The sequence below is a fragment of the Doryrhamphus excisus genome, linkage group LG11 (assembly GCF_037039965.1).
Source record: "Doryrhamphus excisus strain RoL-2023G ecotype Guam linkage group LG11, RoL_Dexc_Guam_v1.1, whole genome shotgun sequence".
Lineage (NCBI taxonomy): Eukaryota > Metazoa > Chordata > Actinopteri > Syngnathiformes > Syngnathidae > Doryrhamphus > Doryrhamphus excisus.
In genome coordinates this window covers 9,017,467-9,039,177 of record NC_136367.1, presented here as the reverse complement: position 1 = coordinate 9,039,177, position 21,711 = coordinate 9,017,467, and the positions used below count along the sequence as shown (strand labels likewise).

The 21,711-nt window shown below is 41.3% G+C and overlaps 1 protein-coding gene across 8 annotated transcripts in view; it reads left to right on the top strand.

Moving 5' to 3' along the window:
• myo9aa (myosin IXAa) overlaps positions 1 to 21,711 on the top strand; it is a 112,301-nt gene that overhangs the window by 57,914 nt on the left and 32,676 nt on the right. For 3 of the 8 annotated variants that reach the window (XR_009130882.2, XM_058078940.2, XM_058078935.2), the window contains exons 5-16: positions 2,411 to 2,510; positions 5,938 to 5,991; positions 7,915 to 8,012; positions 9,432 to 9,558; positions 10,323 to 10,412; positions 13,188 to 13,304; positions 14,396 to 14,530; positions 16,581 to 16,702; positions 17,452 to 17,593; positions 18,378 to 18,573; positions 20,832 to 20,951; positions 21,633 to 21,677. Coding sequence is in view for 7 of the 8 variants with exons in the window: in XM_058078940.2 (XP_057934923.2) it covers positions 2,411 to 2,510; positions 5,938 to 5,991; positions 7,915 to 8,012; positions 9,432 to 9,558; positions 10,323 to 10,412; positions 13,188 to 13,304; positions 14,396 to 14,530; positions 16,581 to 16,702; positions 17,452 to 17,593; positions 18,378 to 18,573; positions 20,832 to 20,951; positions 21,633 to 21,677 (1,346 nt within the window). In the remaining variant the exon portion in view is untranslated. Of the gene's footprint in view, positions 1 to 2,410; positions 2,511 to 5,937; positions 5,992 to 7,138; positions 7,246 to 7,914; positions 8,013 to 9,431; positions 9,559 to 10,322; positions 10,413 to 13,187; positions 13,305 to 14,395; positions 14,531 to 16,580; positions 16,703 to 17,451; positions 17,594 to 18,377; positions 18,574 to 20,831; positions 20,952 to 21,632; positions 21,678 to 21,711 lie in introns of those variants that run through there. The other 5 variants (XM_058078937.2, XM_058078938.2, XM_058078936.2 and 2 more) reach the window with 5 other exon arrangements.

Genomic DNA, 21,711 nt, shown 5'->3' with positions numbered 1-21,711 from the left:
AATTTTGATTAATCACCTTTTGCGAATAGAACTGAAATACACCAATTTTTATTGTATTTTCTGAACAGAAAGATGCATGATAGAACCTAATTATTGCATACTATATATTTGACATACTGTATATCAGGGGTGCTCATTAAGTCAATCGCGATCTACCGGTTGATCGCGGAGGTGGTACTGGTCGATCGCTGGTCCTTTCCATGTAAATTTTTTAAAATTCTGTTTTTTACATTTTACACTCATTATTACCAGTGTAGGCTTTATAACTTAGTGAATAAAATATTTGTTCATTAAATGCAAAAATCCTTATATTCATTGATGCAATACATCAATGGACAATTGTGAAATGTGGTCTGGCTAACTTTTCTAATGGGATGTCAGCCTGTGCACACATTAATACGATATCTTCAGCAAATTATAATGCCCTTGCTTGTGATTAAGGAAGATGTAGTCATTGATGCAATTCCAACTGCGTATTTAAGATATTTTTGATGACACTCTTATTTTATTTTAACGATTACAGTAGACAATATGAGGCAAAGAGTGCTCTTATTTTGAAGGCCAGAAGTGTGTTCTGTTTGTGTGATGAGAATGTCTGTAACACAAGTTGGGTGCAAGAATAAACATGCCCAGAACCTGCATGTTGCCATCGGCCTCCTTACATCATAAAAAGTTTATAAAAAGCTCTTTACATTAAAGCAGTAAAACAACACCATGAAAATATACTCCACCAGCCCCAGTCGCACACACATAACCACACTAGCATGCTAAACTAATAACTCCACTCCATTCACACTCCGCAAGAGGAGGTTGTTTGGTCTGGTGTTTATCACCATTTTATATATATTATCGCCCAACACTAGTTGTAACTGAATATACTGTTGTTGTGGGGTAAATGGTAAATGGACTGCATTTGTATAGCGCTTTTTTTATCCAAAGTGCTTGACAATATATGCCTCTCATTCACCCATTCACACACTGATGGGGGAGGCTGCCATGCAAAGGCCTGAGCCATGTCGTGTGTGCCATGTGTGCTAAAAAGATGAAAAAAAAGAGTGGCTTCCATTTTTGTGCACTTAGAATATTCTGAGTGTGTGGTGTACCTCAGAGTCTCGCTCTGCCATTGCCAGCACTTCCAATGTGTTTCACCCTTATTATGTTACACTTGAGCTACATTGTCGATAAAACCTCATCCTTGGGTCTTTATTGTCTCGTAACAAGTATTGGCTTGACAATTGGCAAAAGTCATGCATGCCCACGTGTTTAAAAAAAGTAACATGGTGGTGTGGCCAGTGTGTGATTCATGGGGCAAATTCACTTCAAAGCAAGGCTTGAATTAATGTGGTGGCCTGCTGACTGGAGCTTTTAGGGAGGGTTAACCTCACCATGGGGGCTCATGGTGGGCCTCACGTTAGCCACCCCTTAATGAGATGGATTGCTGACTCCAGACCCATAAAATGTATGTAAGGAGCACCTTGTGTGCAGCTTCTGACCTCTAACCTCTATGTTGCTGCTAGATGTTGTCTAAGAAAGAGTACACCTTCCCAAGCACATGTGCACACAAACAGACTTGTTCTTACTACCTGTTATGAAGACTTGTTTTTCCTCGTTTCTATTGCTTTAATTTCATGTCAGAATATTGCTCCAGTGCTTGATAGGTTGATACACGGTTGGCAGTAACATTTACAAATTCATGGTCAAAAAACAGTGATCCTTAATAACTTGACATTGTTTTATGCATAGGATGGAGAATATCGGCAATACTGATACTTACAAATGCACCTATTGTGTCTGGCCAATTTTAAAAAGTAATGAAAAGTTATTCACAATTCAAACAAGGCAGCGTCCATCGTTTCAGCAAACTGAGACTGACTGACTGGGCAGTGTGCCGCTGCGTTTATGTATTACACACTTACCCAGTTGGAAGAAAACGTGGTTCCCACCAACTGTGTATCATTTAAACAAGATGCCAATCATTCAGTTACTTTCCACTGTGTTGATATACGTTACCAACCCATATGTACATCGAATCCTCTGTTTATGGCATTCCATGTTACAATGTTTTGTGGTTGCAATAGCGTTCATTCTAGTTCTAGTTCTGTCCACTCCAACCAAGTCAGTCTATCGTACTGCTCCATGGTGCGATTAACCTGTGACCGAACCTAGAACTAAACAGACTTGTATCCAATCCCCCAACCGGAGCAGGAATTTGGGCACAACAAGGAGTAAAGTTTTCTTTTTTCCACAGTGGGGGTTATCTTTGAATCTTTGTACTTACTGAACATTTCCCAAAAAATTCTGGTATTCCAATTGTAGAAATGTACCGACATCAGATGTATAGCAGAGTGACATTAGCTCTTTTAAAGTCTAAAGATGCCCATGCATGATGCTTGTCCTACCTGTCTTCTAGAAACTACCATGTCTTTTACTACCTGCTGGCAGGAGCAAGTGAAGAAGAGAGGACAGCCTTTCACCTCATTAAGCCTGAAGATTACCATTACCTCAGTCAGGTGGGACTTTCTAGCCTGTAGAATTAAATGTTTAATATTAACATCAAGTATTCTCCATGACCTGAGGATTTTCTGGTGATTTCTGGTCGTTTTTTTGTTTAAGGTAAATAGAGTTTTATGTGGGAGTTACTTCTTGTGTTGGAGTCTGCGCCAACAGGAAAGAGAAATAAGTACTATAATAAGACATTAGATGTTTGTGGCTCTTAACATTTATACTACATAGTATTTAGGTATGAGGTACAGTACTTGAGCGCAATCAAGGGAATCCAATGTATCTGCCTTAACACAGAACTAATAATAAACTATACAGTTAAAGGGGACCTATTATGCTCATTTTTCGACCCTTTGTATTGCGTTGTGGACTTCTATAGAGCAGCTACACATAATAACCTGCACAGAAAACTTTAGAGATTTTGCAGAATCTGCACCTATTGCAGCTGCATTTCCCTGGATTTGTGCTTCTTGCCAAAACGGTCTGTTTAAATTTAATCCACCCACGGCTCGCCTCCGGGCACGCCCACTCTGGTGTAATTGGTCACACGGCCAAAGTGCTTCCGAACTACGAACAAACCCCAGTTTCTAATATGGTGGGTATAGGAGTTATAGCTCGGGCGAAGCCGGAAGTGTGGCAACCTCGCCTGCCCGAGAAAGAGTGCTCATTGTCCCACACATTTAGTCAGAGGCAGCATTGGTGCGTTGCAGCTCAGAAGCCGAACGTGAGGGCGGCATGCGAACACACAGCGTGTCGGAAATGAATGCACTTTTCCGGCAAGGGCGTGCTGCTCCTGGCTCTAAAGGGTGCAGGAAGCAGAGCTTGGGGGAGGGCAGAGAGTTTATATATGAGGAAGTCTGCCCCTCTGTGGCATCACAAAGGGGCAGTTTTACCACGCCTTTTGAAACCAAGCGTTTTGAACCATCCCAAACTTCTTTCCGGGCTCACTTCCAAATGCGCAAACCTCATTATCTGAAATTTTGGCATCGTTTAACACAAGAATACAAAATTCTAACTCCATGTATGGGTCAGAAAAGTGGAAAAAGCATAATAGGTCCCCTTTAATACCTCAGATTGAGCATTATTGTCTTGTAAAGAATTGTATTGTATCTGATTGGACAGCACAGGTGAACGTAGTGCAGTGCAGTTCCTGTCACTCACACCCATTCCACATGTTGCTGGTTTCATGTTTGTGGTGTATTCGGTGTAAATCATGCATCATCATTGTTTTACAAGTCTGGTTAGAGCAGAAAAATTCTTGTGCTCCACTCCTGACAAACACACTCCTACAAATAGAATTTGTGTATTGGCTCACCAGGAAATCAGGTTTCACGTAAGTACGATAAGGAGTCATACACACCACACTTATGGAATGTGGATGTTGTATAAAAGTCGTTGCTGCCTCAGAGCTATGACATCCGTGCAATGACTACCGGTGACCCGCTCTCGCCTGCACTGAGAAAAACCAGGAATTCCTTTCATTCCTCCTCACCCTTGAACAGCACAAACACACATGACTATATGTATACATTTGATCACACATTCTTACACTCTCTTTACAATCTTCCCTTCTTTTGGATGCTGCTCGTTTGACTTCCATCTCTTCTGTGACTTCAAATAAAACGCTCCCAGTCTTGTCGGTAAAGTTAAGGCAATGTTTGTGTATGTTCCGTAAACATGCTATATATTTGCTAGCCACAGGCATAACTGTGTTTTCATTTTGCTTTGGCAAAACATCTTTGCTGTGTGTTTTTTGTTCATGAGTGCTTAAACACATTGGCTGTACTGTAAAAGAGAGTTAGAATAAAATTAGAATACCTTTTGAAAAGTGAATTTATTTAAGTAGTTCAATTCACCCAGTCAGGGTGTATCCCACCTGTCACGCAAAGTGACATGGATAGCTGGGAAATTAAGTATCTCATAAAATAAAATTTAAAAAATGTGAACACGTTCAAATTGCACTCAAATGAAATACTGCAAAAACTTATTGAGGCTTTAATTGTTCTCTCAGTCTGAATTTAACTCAACCCGCAACTCAACCGGTTCACAGTCAGGTTCGGGGGCCTTACAATCTTGTCTCTGCTATTTGTGGATGTTGTGGTCCCGATGACCTCTTTGGGCTCTGACCTTCAACTACTGGGATGGTTTACAACTGTGAAGCTTCTGGGATGAGACTCAGCACCTCCAAATCAGAGGCCATGGTTCTCAATCAGAAAAGGGTGGAGTGCTCCCTCCGGGTCGAGAATGAGGTCCTGCCCAAGGTGGGGATTTCAAGTATCTTGGTGTCTTGTTCACGAGTGTGGGAAGGTTGGAGCCTGAGGTCGATAGGTGGATTGTTGCAGCGTCTGAAGTACCAGACAGTTGTGGTGGAAAAAAAAGCTTGGTCGGAAGGCAAAGCTCTGAAATTTACCAGTCGATTTACCAGTTCCCACCCTCACCAATGGTCATGAGCTTTGGGTCGTGACTGAAAACACAAGTTTCCATATACAAACGGCTGAAATTAGTATCTTTTGTAGGGTAGCTGGACTCACCCTAAGAGATAGCGAGGGGCTCAGAGTAGAACCGCTTGTCCTTCACATCGAAAGGAGCCAGTTAAGGTGGCTTGAGCATCTAGTCCGGATGTCTCCTGGACCTCCCTGGTGAGGTGTTCCGGGCATGCCCAGCCAGGAGATGGCCCCAGGGCAGACCTAGGACACACTGGGGGGATTATGTCTCACAGCTGGCCTAGGAACACCTTGGTGTCCTCCTGGTGGAACTTGAGGAGGTGGCTGGGGACTGGGAAGTCTGGTCTTCCCTACTGAGACTGCTGCCCCCGCAACCCGGACCCAGATGAGTGGAGGAGAATGGAATGGGTGGCTTAGCTCTCCCTTAGAGATAAGTTGAGAAGCACTGTCATTTGGGAAAAGGTAGAACTGCTGCTCCTCTGCACTGAGAGGAACCAGACGAGGTAGCTTAGGCATCTGGTCAGGATGCCTCCTAGATGCCTCCAGGTAGGAGGCCTTGGGGAAAAAAAACAGGGACACGTTGTCTTTCAACTCTTCATGTTCGGTTGGCAATAGTGGTTGGGTTGTAAATGACAATTTTGTCTGTTTAAAGTGATTCTTTTCCTCCCACACAAATAACCAAAGGCTATAAATTGATCCTAAAAAATAATCCTAAAAACTTCTTCAGCAAAAAGTCTGCTGTTTTTGCACTAAAACCTGTGTTACAAATCCTCAGCTTTCATTGAATTATGTGTGTCTGTGAATAATTTTGTGATGTTTCATAATGCTTCATGTTCAGCTTTGTCTTGTTTTAACTGCATGCTCATTAATGCCGGTAGCACATAAAACTGTGTGTAGTACATGTTCAAGTCTACAGTGTATGATGTCATAAGTGGAATGCTGCTGTCTAACCCTAACCTCGTGCCCTGTAAACTCTGCCCAACATTTCCAGATGACAAAGACAACCCACCGACTGCATTGGGACAATTACTGTGAGAGTGAAGCGGTCAGTATCTGAGTGTCAGCTGCACACATACCAGCAAGTAGCCGCAAATCATAGTCGCTACTCTCTCCTTTGCACACCCCCCCCCCCTTCTTCACATTTTTGTTCCTTTTGGGTATTTCCTGGTTTGCTTTGGGTCATGTTTATTCTCTCTGTTTGTTTTCTTTGCCGTGTTGCTTGTTGGAATGATGTTGGTATGTCTAGTCATATCCTGACCACTGTATGCCTTGTCTGCAACCCTTGGGACTTTTTTGGACAGTGTTTTCTAATGTGTTTAGTAAATTTGTCCACACTTGACGTATAAACTCCTGATTTGTAACCAAATATAGATAAATTCAAGTAGACCTGTTTGATGGGAATTGAGTTTTTAGGACTCAGACTTATTTGGTTTTTATTTATTTATTTATTTTTAAGCAGTAGCAAATGCCAGTGTTGTGTGTTGCGTTCACTAGCTAGTAAGCGAGTGGACTCCAGAATAAATAAGGTTAGGTTTTTGTCCCATGACACGCCCTTTTTCACACTGTATTGAAATCAAAGTACCAGGGTAAAAATAATTTGTGAAGTTTTTTTAGGTGTAGTTTTTTTAAGTGCACTTTTTAATTTCAGAAATGACATTATGTGCTCATGTTCTGTCTACATGCCAGTAGGGAGTGATGGGAATAACGGCGTTTAAAATAATGGCATTACTAGCACCGTTACTTTTTTCAGTAACGGGTAATCTAACTAATTACTTTCACTGTCAGCATAACGCCGTTACCATTTTCGACACCCCGTTACTGAAGCCGCCTAAGAATATATCACCGACTTCATAACTAATCTGCTGCGCAGTGAGAGTGTTGCAGAGTGACAAGGGAGGGGGCGACATAACCAAATAAGCATTGAGGATTGGCTAAGTTTTAGTAAAATTGCGTCTTCAACCAATCAGACAACTTGAATGAGCGGGTGTTTAGAGCACATAAGCAATGAGGATTGGCTAAGGTTTAGTAAGATTGTTTTTTCAGCCAATCAGAGAACTTTGGTGGGTGGTTGTTTAGCGCACATAAGCAATGAGGATTGGCTAAGGTTTAGTAAGATTGTGTTTTCAGCCAATCAGAGAACTTGGGTGGGCGGGTGTTTAGCGCACATAAGCAGTGATGATTGGCTAAGGTTTCGTAAGATTGCGATAGTGAGAGATGGCGAGTGAGGAGGACTCTAGCGAGAAGACAGCGTTTGCCAAATGGAAGTACAGACACTACTTTAACCTCGTTGATGTCAAAGGTAAAATGTACATTATGTCCCCGAAAAAAACTGTCCACGTCTTGTGTGAGCAACTCAACCCCACAGAAACACCTGTCGACTGCAATAAATGCAAACCTCTGGAATGGTACCCGTCTCTCTCTCTCTGTGTGTGTGCGGGAGGGACGGCGGGTAGATACTTTTACGGGTAACTAGTTACTTCTGTAGTGGAGTAACTCGGTTAGCAACTCTACTTTTTTGAGAAGTAACTAGTTACTATAACTAATATTTTTTTAGTAACATGCCCAACACTGGTGGTAGGGACCATAAAGACTTTGATTGGCAATTGAGGTGATTTCTATATTGTATTGCTATAGATTGTATACAAATCTTGTGGTTGGTGAGTGTTCTCAGCCATCTTGAGTGCATGCATCAATCGAAGGGAAACAAACAACATTTTCCACCACCGAAAGAGAATATTCACATCCTCTGTCCATCAGACCACAGTGTTGATCATTTGTTTGCTTTGTGGTTCTCCTTTAGTCTGTTATTCTCTCCCAAGCCCCATTCTAAACTAGAATGCCTATTTTAAACAACATAAAACATTCATGTCTGTGTTTCACCAGCATTAGTAAGTGTTTGTCCACTTCAAAGCAGTTTATCATTAGCCACAGAGTCAGTGAGATGACTCTTGTTTACCACATTTTGCAGGACTGCTTCACTGTTGAAGGTGAAGATCTGAGGCACGACTTTGAGAGGCTTCAGCTGGGGATGGAGATGGTGGGATTTCTTCCTGCAACACGAAAACAGTGAGTGACACACACACACACACACACACACACACTGACAATTGGTTCGCACACAGCCATTATTGTTGTCTGAACAGCTTTTTTCCAACAAACCATTACATTCATTTTGCATGCCCATGTTTAGAAATGACTGGTTTAAGTATATTCATTCATTCATTCATTCATTCTCTATCGTTTATCCTCACGAGGGTCGCCGGGGTACTGGAGCCTATCCTAGCTGACAAGAGGCCGGGTAGACCCTGGTCTGGTTACCAGCCAATCACAGGGTTTAAGCATATATACATTCAAAAACCAAGAGTAATTGATACGCCTATTAAAATGTCTAGCTTGACTTTGACGTTCTCTAATTTCAAATCAACATTTGCAATAAAAGTGACTGTTGATTATTAGGACTGAATGGAATTGATCAATAGATACACACACACACAGTCGGACAGATACTGTATTCCTCTTCAAGAGAAATTCACATTTCCAGCAGCTCTGCAAATATGTCATATAAACTTCATCACAAGGAGAGATACAAATAAGAAAACAGATTAAGAATAAATAAATACAGAACAGGTCACTTCAGATTTGGAGTGGACATCATGGTAATAAGTCCAGTCTTGTGTTTTTAGCGCTTCCTGTCTGTTGTGTTGAAAAGCCGCAGGGGCGTAGGGGAGGAAGGATCTGCTCAATCTTTGCGTGAAGCAGGACAGTGATAGTAATCTGCCATTGAAACTGTTCTTCTGTCATGAGATTATGCCTGTTGTCCATGATGGAAAACAGCCTTCTCAGTGTCCTTTGCTTTGTCACAGATGTCAGGCTGTGCCTGGCTGTCCAGCTCAGTGCCAGTGACAGAGCCTGCCTTCCTCACGTTTGTCTGTGACAAGATTTCTCGTTGGAAAAAAAAAGGCCAGAGTCGTTAATACATTGCCATGTGCAACACAAGCAGGAAAAGAGGTGTTTTTGTCGGTGCGTTTGTTCCATTGAACAACGGCATGAATGGAGTGAGCCTTTCTGTCATCATAAAGTCTCCGTGGGTGGAGGCAGAGTGAAAATGAGTGGCAGTGCAAGGTTATGTAGTAGAAATAACATTTGTAGATTGCATGCCTGCCATTGTACTTGTCATAATGTAATGTAACGTTAAAATCCTATCTACTTCTTGTAGACCCAATGTCATGTATCGTTTCATCTCCTGAACTGAGTGTCTTAGTGTTTGCCCCTTCCTGATGTCCTTTTTTTGCATGTTTGTCACACTTTTGCAGTCAGTCATGTGGACTCTTGGCAGTCAAGTTGGGAAAGAGTTCAGATCTCTCCAAAGATCTGGGGGGGGGGTTGCCCATTGGGGGAAAAAAACTTTCAGTGTTCTGTCTGTCAGAAAATCAATGCAATATAGAATGGACATGGTTAGCTAACCCTGCCCTGAAACCTTTTTAGGATCTTCTCTTTGCTGTCAGCCATCCTACATCTGGGCAACATTCGCTACAAGAGGAAAACCTACAGGGACGACTCTATTGACATCTGTAACCCAGAGGTGCTGCCTGTGGTTTCAGAACTCCTCCAGGTACTACTAGATCATGTGTTTGGTTAGCTGGAAAGTCAAGCACACATAAATGTTCACACCATTTAACTCTCCTACAAGTCAGCTCAGGCTAATCAACATGGATGCTGAAAAAAAAGTGGAATTAACATCTGCAATGTGTGCTTTGCCAAAAATGGAAAAGGTCATAAGTAAACAAAGAATGATTTCTTGTGCTGTTGCAAAAGTATGCCAAGATATAAACATGGTGTTGAATGAAATTAGCACAAGCTGGTTTTCTTCATCTTCAAAGAAAAAAGATGGTATCTGACTGTAAACACTGTCATGCTGAGAGTCACGTGTTAATTGGTCCAGTCTTTCACTTAGTCACCCAGACATCATTTTTCCTATCACAGGGCTGTCCAACTGCATCGCTAACTCTTGATTGTTCATTAAGTCAGTCTAATGTCTTTAATTTCCTGGGAGTCTGTCGTAGTTCATGAATCCCATTTTCTCTTAATATTACACACTGTACTGATATCCGCTCAGTGACAAGGCAGTATCCTGCTAATCTGATCCAAACTTGAGATAATGATTGTTTGTGGAGCAATAGATAATCGAGTGACGATAGGGTTAAACATGTCTGCATCTTTATTTCGTGTCACCTCTGATTGAACTTGGATACCAGCAGTCCAATTTTCAAGAGTATACAGCCTGACGCTGGTGTCAAAAGCATTAAAACTAAATTGATGTACTGGTCCAAGAACTTGACAGCTTGAACTAACTACTGTTTCTCACACCGTGGCCAGGTCAAAGAGGAGATGCTCTTTGAAGCTTTGACAACACGCAAGACCATCACGGTGGGCGAGAAGCTCATTGTCCCTTATAAACTGGCAGAGGTGAGGAGTTTTGGAGCTGTACTAACTATTAGAAAATGTTATAGTCAGCAATATGAGGACGCACATGAAAGTGTTGGAACACTTTCTTGTGCTGAAGTTGAGTGGCTTGGTCTGTAGTGTGTCTGGAGGCACATTGCCAAGTCAATCATAGCTCTCTGGCCTGACCCGGCCATGTTTACAGGACAGCGTGGAACCATACTGGATGTCTTCCTGTACTCTTTCTCCTGCTCCTCCAGTCTGTTCACGCACACACACGTAGTACATAAGTGTATTTAGAAACGCAAAGCATTTCAAGCCCCTGCTTGGAAAACAAACCCGAGTCAAGGTCTGCAGATGAGAGCCATCTGAATGAGAGCAAGACAATATGGTCATACATGGATGCTTTGTGTTACGTACATACGTACCTGGTGTGAATAAGATCATCCTCACATATTCCCATATCCAACTTGATCGGTATTTGATATCTTTGAACACATTCCTTTATTTGTTGCCTGAAAGCCTGTTCTTTATAGTCATCCCAAAGAAGATGCTCTGAATGTATGTTAGTACTAGTAGTACACTTTCCTGTCGAAACAGTCACAACCTCCCAATGACTAATGACTAATGATGTTTGAGGCTCATGTGATTTAATTTTAAAAGTGAATTAATTTGCCCTGACTCACGAAAGGCGTATTTGGATTGGGGCTTTTTCTTTCTTTAAAGATATCCTTCATTGCTTTGAGTCAGCAACCTATGGTTTGTTTTTTTTGTAAAAGACTAAGGCTCGCCTTTGTTTCTGAAAGGTCAGAGCTTGCCATCGGAAATGTGAATGAGATGTTTTTTCTTCGTGATTTGACAAAGGAGGGAGGTTTCTTTAAATAAGGTGTGTTTATGAAACGCTTATCCACACGGTTCATACTTAATAAGATACTTAAGATATTTAATTGTATTGCATAAGCACTATAGGGGTGTAACCGTACATGTATTTGGATATTTTGCTATGGAGACTTTCGTTTCATGCAGATGCATATCAAGTTCCTACTCTGTATACATCCTAAGTGAAGGACAGGAAGTCTACATTAAGTGTTGCAATCCACATCCAGAAGCCCAGGTGGTATACCTAAAAGGGGACGAAAAGGCAATGTATTGCGGGATGGATGTGGGGAACTACACTATAAGACCAAAAGTATTTGCTCACCTGCCGTGACTCACATATGAACTTAAGTGACATCCCATTCGGAGCCCATAGGGTTCAATATGATGTCGGTCCACCCTTTGCCGCTATTACGGCTTCAACTCATCGTGGAAGGCTGTCCACAGGTTCAGGTCGGGACTCTGTGCAGGCCAGTCAAGTTCATCCACACCAGACACAGTCATCCATGCCTTTATGGACCTTGCTTAGTACACTGGTGCACAGTCATGTTGGAAGAGGAAGGGGCCCGTTCCAAACTGTTCCCACAAGGTTGGGAGCATGGAATTGTCCAAAATGTTTTTACCCTGAAGCATTCAAAGTTCCTCACTGGAACTAAGGGGCCAATCCCAACTCCTGAAAAACAACTCCACAGCATAATTCCTCCTCCACCAAATTTCACACTTGGCACAATGCAGTCCCAAATGTACCGTTCTTCTGGCAACCTGCAAACCCAGACTCGTCCATCAGATTGCCAGATGGAAAAGCGTGGTTCATCACTCCAGAGAACGTGTCTCCACTGCTCTATAGTCCAATGGAGGCGTGCTTTACACCACTGCATCCGGCGCTTTGCCTTGGTGATGTATGGCTTGGATGCCGCTGCTCGGCATGGAAACTCATTGCATGAAGTTCTCCGTGTACTGTACTTGGGCTCATCTGAAGGCCACATGAAGTTTGGAGCTCTGTAGCAATTGACTGTGCAGGAAGTCGGTGATGTATTTGCACTATGCGCCTCAGCATCCGCTGACCTCTCTCCATCAGTTTACATGGCCTAGCACTTTCTGGCTGAGTTGCTGTTGTTCCCAAACTCTTCCACTTTCTTATATTAAAGCTGTGACAGTTGACTGTGGAATGTTTAGGAGGGAGGAAATTTAACAACTGGATTTGTTGCAAAGGTGGTATCCGACGACAGTTCCATGCTGGAATTGACTGAGCTCCTGAGAGCCGCCCGTTCTTTCACAAATGTTTGTAGCCCAGGTGCTTGGTTTTATACACCTGTGGAGACCAAGTCTTTAGGATACCTTTAGGATACTTTTGTTAATATAGTGTATGTGGCCAATTTGAGTCATGGCTCGCAATAGTCTCAAGGAGCTCCCAGAGCTAGAAAACCGTCTTGTGCTTTTAAGGTCTCCTTTTTTGAACACTTTTCCTCACTTTGAAATACGTATTACGAGCTGGAACTAATAATGCTGTACTTCAGCCAATAAAGCATGTCCATTTATTAACAATAATAATAAAAGTGCATACTTGCACTTTTCTAAAAAGAAATGCTGTAAATGCTGCAACCTGGAGGCCAAATTTTTGCCAGCGGATTACATTAAAAATAAAATGATGTTTTTATTAATTAGCTATATTATTGAAAATGCATTAATTAGTACTGTATTTCCTGAATTGTGTGTCTGTTGTTTGATTTACACCAATTAATGGCACGCTATTTGACTACTATTTTTATTCTTGCCAATCGGAACACATCCTCAAGTACAATAAAGGCATAATTATTGAAAAATGACTGCAAATGAAAAATCTGCATGTTTTCTAATGCCAAGAAAGCTTCTCTGACCAAGGATACGACTAGTATTTTACTTTCCTGTTATTTGTACGTGCAGGCGGGTACAGTGAGAGACTCCATGGCAAAATCATTGTACAGTGCACTGTTTGACTGGATTGTCTTCAGGATCAACCATGCTCTGCTCAACATCAAGGACCTGGAAGAGCCCGCCAAGGTACGGAAACGGAGATATGCCACTGAGGAACATACAGGCACAGATTAGTGTGATTTTACAGAAAAAAACTCAAGATGATCAAAAATAGCGTGGTCAAGCCACATGCTTCTGTTATGACGACCAAGAGAAGCATAATGCAGCATCCCTACACACTCACACAAAGTCTGATGCTCTTTTATAACTTTACTCTTACCTGAACATATCAACAGCAGTGTAATTCCAACACCATATACTGTATGTATCTCCAACTCACAAACACGCCTCTAGACCTCCTCGTGATCTGGACTCGAGACTTCCTCATGGTCACGAGACGGCCATGAGATGCATTCACGGACACTCCAAAAATCCAAATAATGTCTTAAGTGTCTTAATTATGTGTGTTCTAAACAAACAGAAAGACAGTAAAATAATAATTTAGATATTCTTATCAGGGCTGCGGCCGAGTGGTTAGCACGCAGGCCTCACAGCTACGAGACCCGAATTAAATTCCACCCTTGGCAATCTATGTGGAGTTTGCATGTTCTCCTTGTGCATGCGTGTGACCAGTCCAGGGCCTCTTGCCCAAACAGCTGGGATTTGCTCCAGCACCCCCCGCAACCCTCGTCAGGATAAGCGGTAGAAAATAAATGAATGGATGAATGAATGATATTCTTTTCAATAACTCTTACTCCTTACTCCTTACTCCTTACTGTGTAAGTACAATTTGATGCATTTAAGTTTGTTTCTTGCTGCTTTTTCCCTAATTACGGGGTCGCCCCAGCCGATCTTTTGATCCGCATACTGATTTTTAGCTTGAGCCCTTTACATTCTGGATGACGAATAACGATGGTGCTTACTAGTGGAGACCGCTACAAAGTCCAGAACACTAACCGCTACACCACGGCTGGATCAATTTTTGATGCGTTTAAGTATGCTCTGAAATTCCAGAAAATTATCAAAATTGTCTAAAATGGGCGGTACTGAAGGCATCTTTTGAAAAATGGCCGGGATTGAGTTAATCATGATTAATTGGTTTGAAAACTGATGAATTGTATTCCAATCTGTAGTCATTTGACAGCCCTAAAAGATATGTACGTATTCTTCTTTCACAGATCTTGTCCATCGGTGTGTTGGACATTTTCGGTTTTGAAGACTACGAGAACAACAGTTTTGAGCAGTTCTGCATCAACTTTGCAAACGAGCGTCTCCAGCACTACTTCAATCAGCACACCTTCAAGCTGGAACAGGTAAGCACGCCATGACAGTGTTTCCGTGGCGGGGGCCCAGACAACTTTGTCTTATTATAGCTGGCCAATGCAAGAGTGCTTTCAGGCCGTGTCTGCACAAATACAGGTTTTTTTAAAAAGCATGTCTTTCTATTGGGTCTTGCATCTCATCCACATGCAAACATAGCTTTTTGTCTTTATAAATGGAGCTCAGGAAAACTTAGGTTATGTATGCGTTGGCAGGTAGAACAAAGATTTTGGGTTTGTGTCATAAGAAATGTGAACGAGTATCATGCTCTTAAACCTTAGTTAACAACAGAACAAGACGTTAATGACTTCCAGCTGTTTGTTTAATTACATAGAGCAATACAGTAGATGCATGCATGTGCCGAATAACCGACATGGGCGATTAAAAAAAAACATTCATCATGTTTGGGGGCGGCATGCAAACGTGTGTTGTTTTTGAAGGTAGTATACTTTAGGTTTGACAAAGCAGCTGTGGTTGCTGTTTCAGGCTTTTGATTGGCCCAGTACAGCCAATGAATGTGTTATTATCAGATATATATGAGGTGTGTTAAGAAGTGGTATGTACTGTATGGAGTTGTAACAACAAGCGACACAGACATTATGTGGTCATTAACGAGCGAAAACGGGTAGTGGTAAATCTAAAAAGAATAAAATAAAAATAAATGGAGAACCAACTACGTACATTTTGTGGTCATCCAAATGTATTTGTGGTATTCTGCTCCAAATAAATGAACACATGGCAAACACTGCAGTGGAATTTCAAACACGTTGAAATAAGGGTCTTCTTAACTAGCATGTAGTTAAAGTGTGATCTTGTATTGCAGTCAGCGAGTTCCAACCAGCATTGTCTATTGTCTATTGTAAAGAAAACCTTCCTATATGTCACACTGCCCAGTAGGCTTTCCGTTAATACATAAACTAGTATGTCTTAACTACCCTTGTCTTGTGGCCACCTTGGCTCTGGGTGTATGTTTGCTTAAGTGTGCCTTACCGAAAAAGGCCTTTAAGAGGCATTTGTGTGCATGTTAAACGTTATGTTTACCTGAAAGGTGGGATCAGTTTTGTGTGTCACAAGTGGTATAAAAAAGGTTGGGCACCCCTGATTGTCAAGATTTTCCTTTACAAGTCCCTAGTAATCTGGATCTTATATCTAAATTTCAGTTAAATATATCATATATGAATTTGAGTGTGGTGTGAATGGTTTTTTGTCTATATGTTTGTCTATTGGCTGGCGACCAGTCCAGGGTGTACCCCGCCTCTTGCCCGAAGACAGCTGGGATAGGCTCCAGCACGCCCGCGACCCTTGTGAAGATAAGCAGTAGAAAATGAATGAATGAATATAGAAGATGAGAAGTGAAATGAAGTTTATAAGATTTACAGAAAGTGTGCAATAATTATCTAAACAAAAGTAGGCAGGTGCCTAAATTTGGGCACCCCAACAAAAAATGACATCAATATTTAGTAGATCTTCCTTTTGCAGAAATAAACGTTTCCTAAAACTTTCAATGGGGTCTGGATTCTGGTTGAAGGTATTTCTGACCATTCCAATTTGGATAGGCTCCAGCATACCACCACAACCTCAATGAGGATTAACTGCCACAGAAAATAAGAATAAATGAACATTCTTATATGACGTCTTCTATTTTAGAATATTCACTTCTAGTTGTCCACTGCACAATGTGGCTTTGCAATAATTACTTAGGAACCAGAGAAATTGAGAGGTAATGGATTTTTTATTACACTTCCTCCAGATTAGGGTCTTTATTGACAAAAGCTCTTTCCCATGAACTTAAAAACAACATGCAGATAGAAGACCATTTGGTGTCCTAATTGAACCATCAAGAGACTGAGAAAGATCGGACGGAGGAAAACACGATTGTAGCTTATTAACTTGTATCATTTAGAATAATTTTTGTAGATGACAGTTAATAGTTTGAGATTTTATTATATATTCTGCACTTATCATTGTTATTGTACATAACTGGATGAGATGCCTTTAGTTTTTCCAAACGCTTGCTTACTGTGCTTACTGTTTCCTGTGTAGGAGGAGTACAGAGCGGAGGGCATCAGCTGGAGAAATATTGAATACATAGACAATACAGGCTGCATCAGCCTTATCAGCAAGAAGCCCACAGCTCTGTTCCACCTGCTGGATGAAGAGTGCAAGTGAGTCAGCTATTTTTTGGAATATAGTGTATATAGTGATACATGACACCGCGTCCAATTGAGGGAGGGGGAATCGTCCTGTGTCCAGCACGGCAGAAGTTTGAGTATCCTTCATCTTAATCAGACATTTGGACATTTGGCTTGTGGAAGCTATTTGGAGAAAGACTCTGTGATGTCCCAGGTCCTTTTGACATGACGTCACATTATCCAAAACCTTTAGGGTGAATTGGAACAGAAATGTTGATTTAGTGCATTATGACAGCGACAGCAACTAAACTTGGACACTGAAGTTCTTCCAGCTCTGAATAGCTGCGATGCAATGCGCCCGTGTTGTTTTGATAGCTCACATTTCACCCTTTTTAAAAGCCCCTGGTGTCTCATTCCTTCCCTCTTCCTGTAATCTGTTGATTTTCCGCAACAGTTTTGGCTCTCGATATAAAAGGGAGCAATAGACATGACTCTAGATGAATGCAGTGTCAGGAGAAAAGATGTCTGACTGGTTAACGATCTAATTATTTCAACTGCCTTGTCTTTCATGGTCTGAATGGAATATGTTTTTTCATATGCCATTTTAAATTAACACAGAAACAATGTGGTGTCTGTTGTCAGTGTGTCGTTGTGACGTGGCTTTTCTTTTCAGATCTCCTCCCTCACAACATATTAATTTGCAGTGCAGATGTTAAAACACATTGCCATACAGTTAGCCAAGATTATTGCGTGTTAAAAACTTTTGCTTTGATTTTACGTAGCTTCCCTCAAGCAACCAACCAGACGTTATTGGATAAGTTCAAGCGGCAGCATGAGGGGAATAGCTACATTGAGTTCCCTGCAGTCATGGAGCCTGCCTTCATCATCCGACATTATGCTGGCAAGGTCAAGTATGGTGTCAAGGTCAGTGTTGTCTGCACTTTGCATCTGTTTGTAATTAAACAGCAAGAACAAACTTATTATAATTAATAATTATGATTCTAATTAATTATTATAATTAATAGGTAATTAGAAACACCAATTTACTGTATAGTACAACCTCGGTTAGCGACATTAATCCATTCCGGAAGGTCTGACTCTAACCAAAACACAATCAAATGAACCCATTCAAGAAAGTGTAGCATCATGTCCGAGAATGCATTGTAGTGAAGTTCCAGGTGGGACGGTCTGTGTGTGGATGTCTCTTACTCTGCCTCCTCCAGACCGGGTAGTGACAAAAATGATCAAATAAGTAAATATTGAAACATCCGTGCACAGATTTAACACGGGAAATATGCCTTTCAATTCGGAAATGACAAGATTAACATGTGTTTTGGTAAGTTAGCGTAAAGTGCTGATGTCATCTTTAGCAAGAATATGTCATCAAGGATGGTAAAAGTAGCATTAAATGACTATGTATCCCTTTCATTTTGTCATTTATATGCACTGAGAATTGTTTTCTGCCTGCAAAACAATAGAATTCACTCCCCTCACACAAGCAAATAAAGCTGGAGATTCTTTCAGATCTATTGGTATTTTCTTGTTGAAAATTGTTGATTCTTGTTGATGTTAGAGCCAGGCATGCTCATATTACCATTGTGTGACTCTTAATAATGCCTTCTTAGATTTCAATACATTGTGGCAACCTTTCAGCACACAAGTATATCATATTGTAACAGTATGACACTCTGTGTCTGACACGTCGCAGGACTTTCGGGAGAAGAACACGGACCACATGAGGCCAGACATTGTGGCGCTGCTGAAGAGCAGTAAGAATGCCTTCATCTGCGGTTTAATCGGCATTGATCCATCAGCCACCTTCCGCTGGGCAGTACTGCGGGCCTACTTCAGAGCCCTGGTGGCTCTCAGGCAGGCTGGAAAGAGACACACCCAAAAGAAGACTGGTGAGTCCACTCGGACGTTCTGTAACTGATGGATGTAGACCATCACCGCACCTCTGACACATAAACGCTCTTTTGAGTAAACAATACATTTGAAATTAGACGTACGAGACATAGTTGATGTCATTGATGTTGACAAGCCACTTAATGAGAAATATAGAAATATGTGATATAGTATTTAAAGGGGACCTATTGTGCTTTTTCCACTTTTCTGACCAATTAATGTTAGAATGTTATTATCGTGTTGAACGATGTTTCAGATAAGGAGGTCTGCGCATTTGGAAGTGAGCCCTGAAAGAAGATTGGGATGGCTTTGAACGCTCGATTTCAGAGTTTTTTTTCCCAATACCGGCTTGTGAAAAGTCGCCTGCTCCATCCAGGCGGTGATTTCCTTATATGGGCGTGCCTGGGTAGAAGCCGTTAGAGGTATAAGCTGAGTAGGACCAATCACAGCATGGTGGGTGTGTCTGGAGGTGGGCCGTGGATGTAAATTAAAACAGACAGTTTTGGAACTCCAAGGAAAAAAAGCTGGGATAGGTGCAGATTCTGGAAGATCGAGAAAGCTTTCTGTGTGGGCTATCGTGTGTAGCTGCTCTATCGGAGTCCACAAGCCGGAAATTAGCATCATAGGTCCCCTTTAAATAAGAGTAGCGACTAGCTATCATACATAAAGTTGAGCTTAATGGGGCCATATCCTACATTTCCAACTTTTCAGACTTATATAATATAGTTTTCAGCAGTTTCAGCAAATTAGTGTCTGTCACAAGCAAACACAAACAACAAAGACAAACGGATTTCAAGCCAACATATGTCATTTCAACAGTCCATGTCATACAAAGTAGTGTCTCATTGTCTCGTCCATTGTAGGTCGCTCTCGTCACATCATGATATCATTTATATTTCCTTCTTTAATCGCTGTTCTTTAGTAATTGTGCTATGTTCTGTAGTCATATGGCTGCTATGTACTGTTTCTCTCTACATGAATGCCACTTTCCTTTTGTAGCTGTATACGATATGCAGTAGAACATTGATGGTCCATTTTGCACCCACATGACTCTTCTTTCTGAGATGTAAAATGCAGATGCTGACAGTAAAAACTGTAGTAAAGCTACAGAGTTTGGGCTTTTATAAAGCCCAAGTGAAGATGAGTGCGACTCAACAAAAGCTTTGCTTTATATTAATCCAGTATTTTAACTTCATTTCAGTTCACCAGAAGAAGTGCCATATAGTTTGGTACATATTAATTTTCATGCTTGTAAAAAATGACTAGTGCTTGTGGTGAGACATCCGGTGAGGTTTATTGCTGGTGAGCCAGGGCTCCTTTGGATTTTCTTTACATTTTAGTACAGGTTGCTTCTTAAGAGGAAAAATAACACAATAGTTCACTGTAAACATAAACTGTAAAACATCTTAAGCTTTTATTTGTTTATAAAGTACATACATTCTATCCTTCTCAAAGAAAAACTCTTCTTGTAAAAGTCTGTTGTTCTTGGATACCCGCGGTTGTCGCGGGTAGGCTGGAGCCTATCCCAGCTGACTTCAGGCAAAAGGGGGGGTACTCCCCGGACTGGAGTACATATAGGCACATATAGACAAACAACCATTCACACTCACATTCATACCCATTTTGTAAGTCAAATGAACTAATTCAGCAGAGCATAACAGTATTCATAATGCATTTGACTTGTGACTACAGCTAGCTGTGAACTTGTTCCTCTACCTGTGGTACAGATTTTTGCCAGTCCCTCACAAGTTTTTTTTGTTCACTCTAAACTTCCTTTGTGCTGCTCAATCACCGTTTTCAGCTGTGTATTTCACTACTTGCAGCTATCTTGTAATCTGTAGAATATGATTTGTTTCACTCCGCAGTACAATTTGCAGACCAGTCAATCCATTAAAAAAATGTGACTGACTTAGAGTCCAGAAAATATGGTAAATGTATTGTATGCAAGTTGACTTAACAAACAAAAGTACTTAACAAAGAGTACATGGAAGTGCTTATGCCTTTTGTGTGTTTGAGCATCTATCCAGTGAATCCATTCAATAGAATAGAAAATCCAACCATCTCACGACTAATATATAGTGGTGGGACGCTACCTGTACATGTCAGACATGTTCTCTCCTGCACAGGTTCTCTCCAGTAGACGATTGCATTTCTTTTCTTCACTGTCTAATCTTTCATTTCTCTCTTTTCTCTTTTCCTGTGTTGTATTTCCTTGTGTTACTTTCTTTCTCTCTTTCTTTTGTTTTGCTTCTCAAAGGGCATGATGACGCTGCTCCCTGTGCAGTTTTGAAAAGTGTGGATAGTTTTAGCTTTCTGCAGCACCCTGTGCATCAGAGAAGCTTAGAGATCCTGCAGAGATGCAAAGAGGAGAAGCACAGTAAGGATGCCAAGTACAGAACTCCTACCTGTCAGACCATAACCTGGGAAACTTGGGATAAGGGACGAGGCCGACCAACATTGACATAACTGCACTGTACTGCACCTCAAATCCAGCCAAAAGTGATCAGAATCATGACACCAAAATATAATGAGGCAATATTTCACAAAGCTTTATTTATGAATGCTTTGTGACTTTTGTCTGCAATGCTCATTTTTAGTTAGACTAGATGCTTGTTGGTCTCCCCTTTCTTCTCCCTTTTGCATTACATACCCCCATGTCTTTGTTTGGAGCCTTTTTTCTGTGCATGGTGTTCATAGGCATGCTTCAGTCATCATTACGCTGAACATGTACTATTAGTAAAGAAATGCATGTTGCTAGTGCTTTGTTAAGACACTGTAGCACTGCTTTTTTGTCCATTTTTGACTTTGTGGCCTTGAGTGTAGTTGCTTGTCCACCACAGCACATAATCAAGTTCAAATGTTGCTCATATGACACATGGCGGTGATGGTGATTGCTGGGACACGTATGTATGATGTATGCCACCGATGCTCTTACGTATGGGGCACTGCACATACGTAGACAAGCTGGGTGTCTCATATTCCTCTTTCATAGGTCAGTCTTTGTTTTTTCATGGTGCTAAAATGTCTTTGTGTCTTTTTGTTTTGTGCTGTCCTGCAGCTCCCGATGACAGTGAAAATGTACAAATTGATGAAACTGAAAACGGTATAGCGTTATGAGCCATCTGATCAATTGCCCT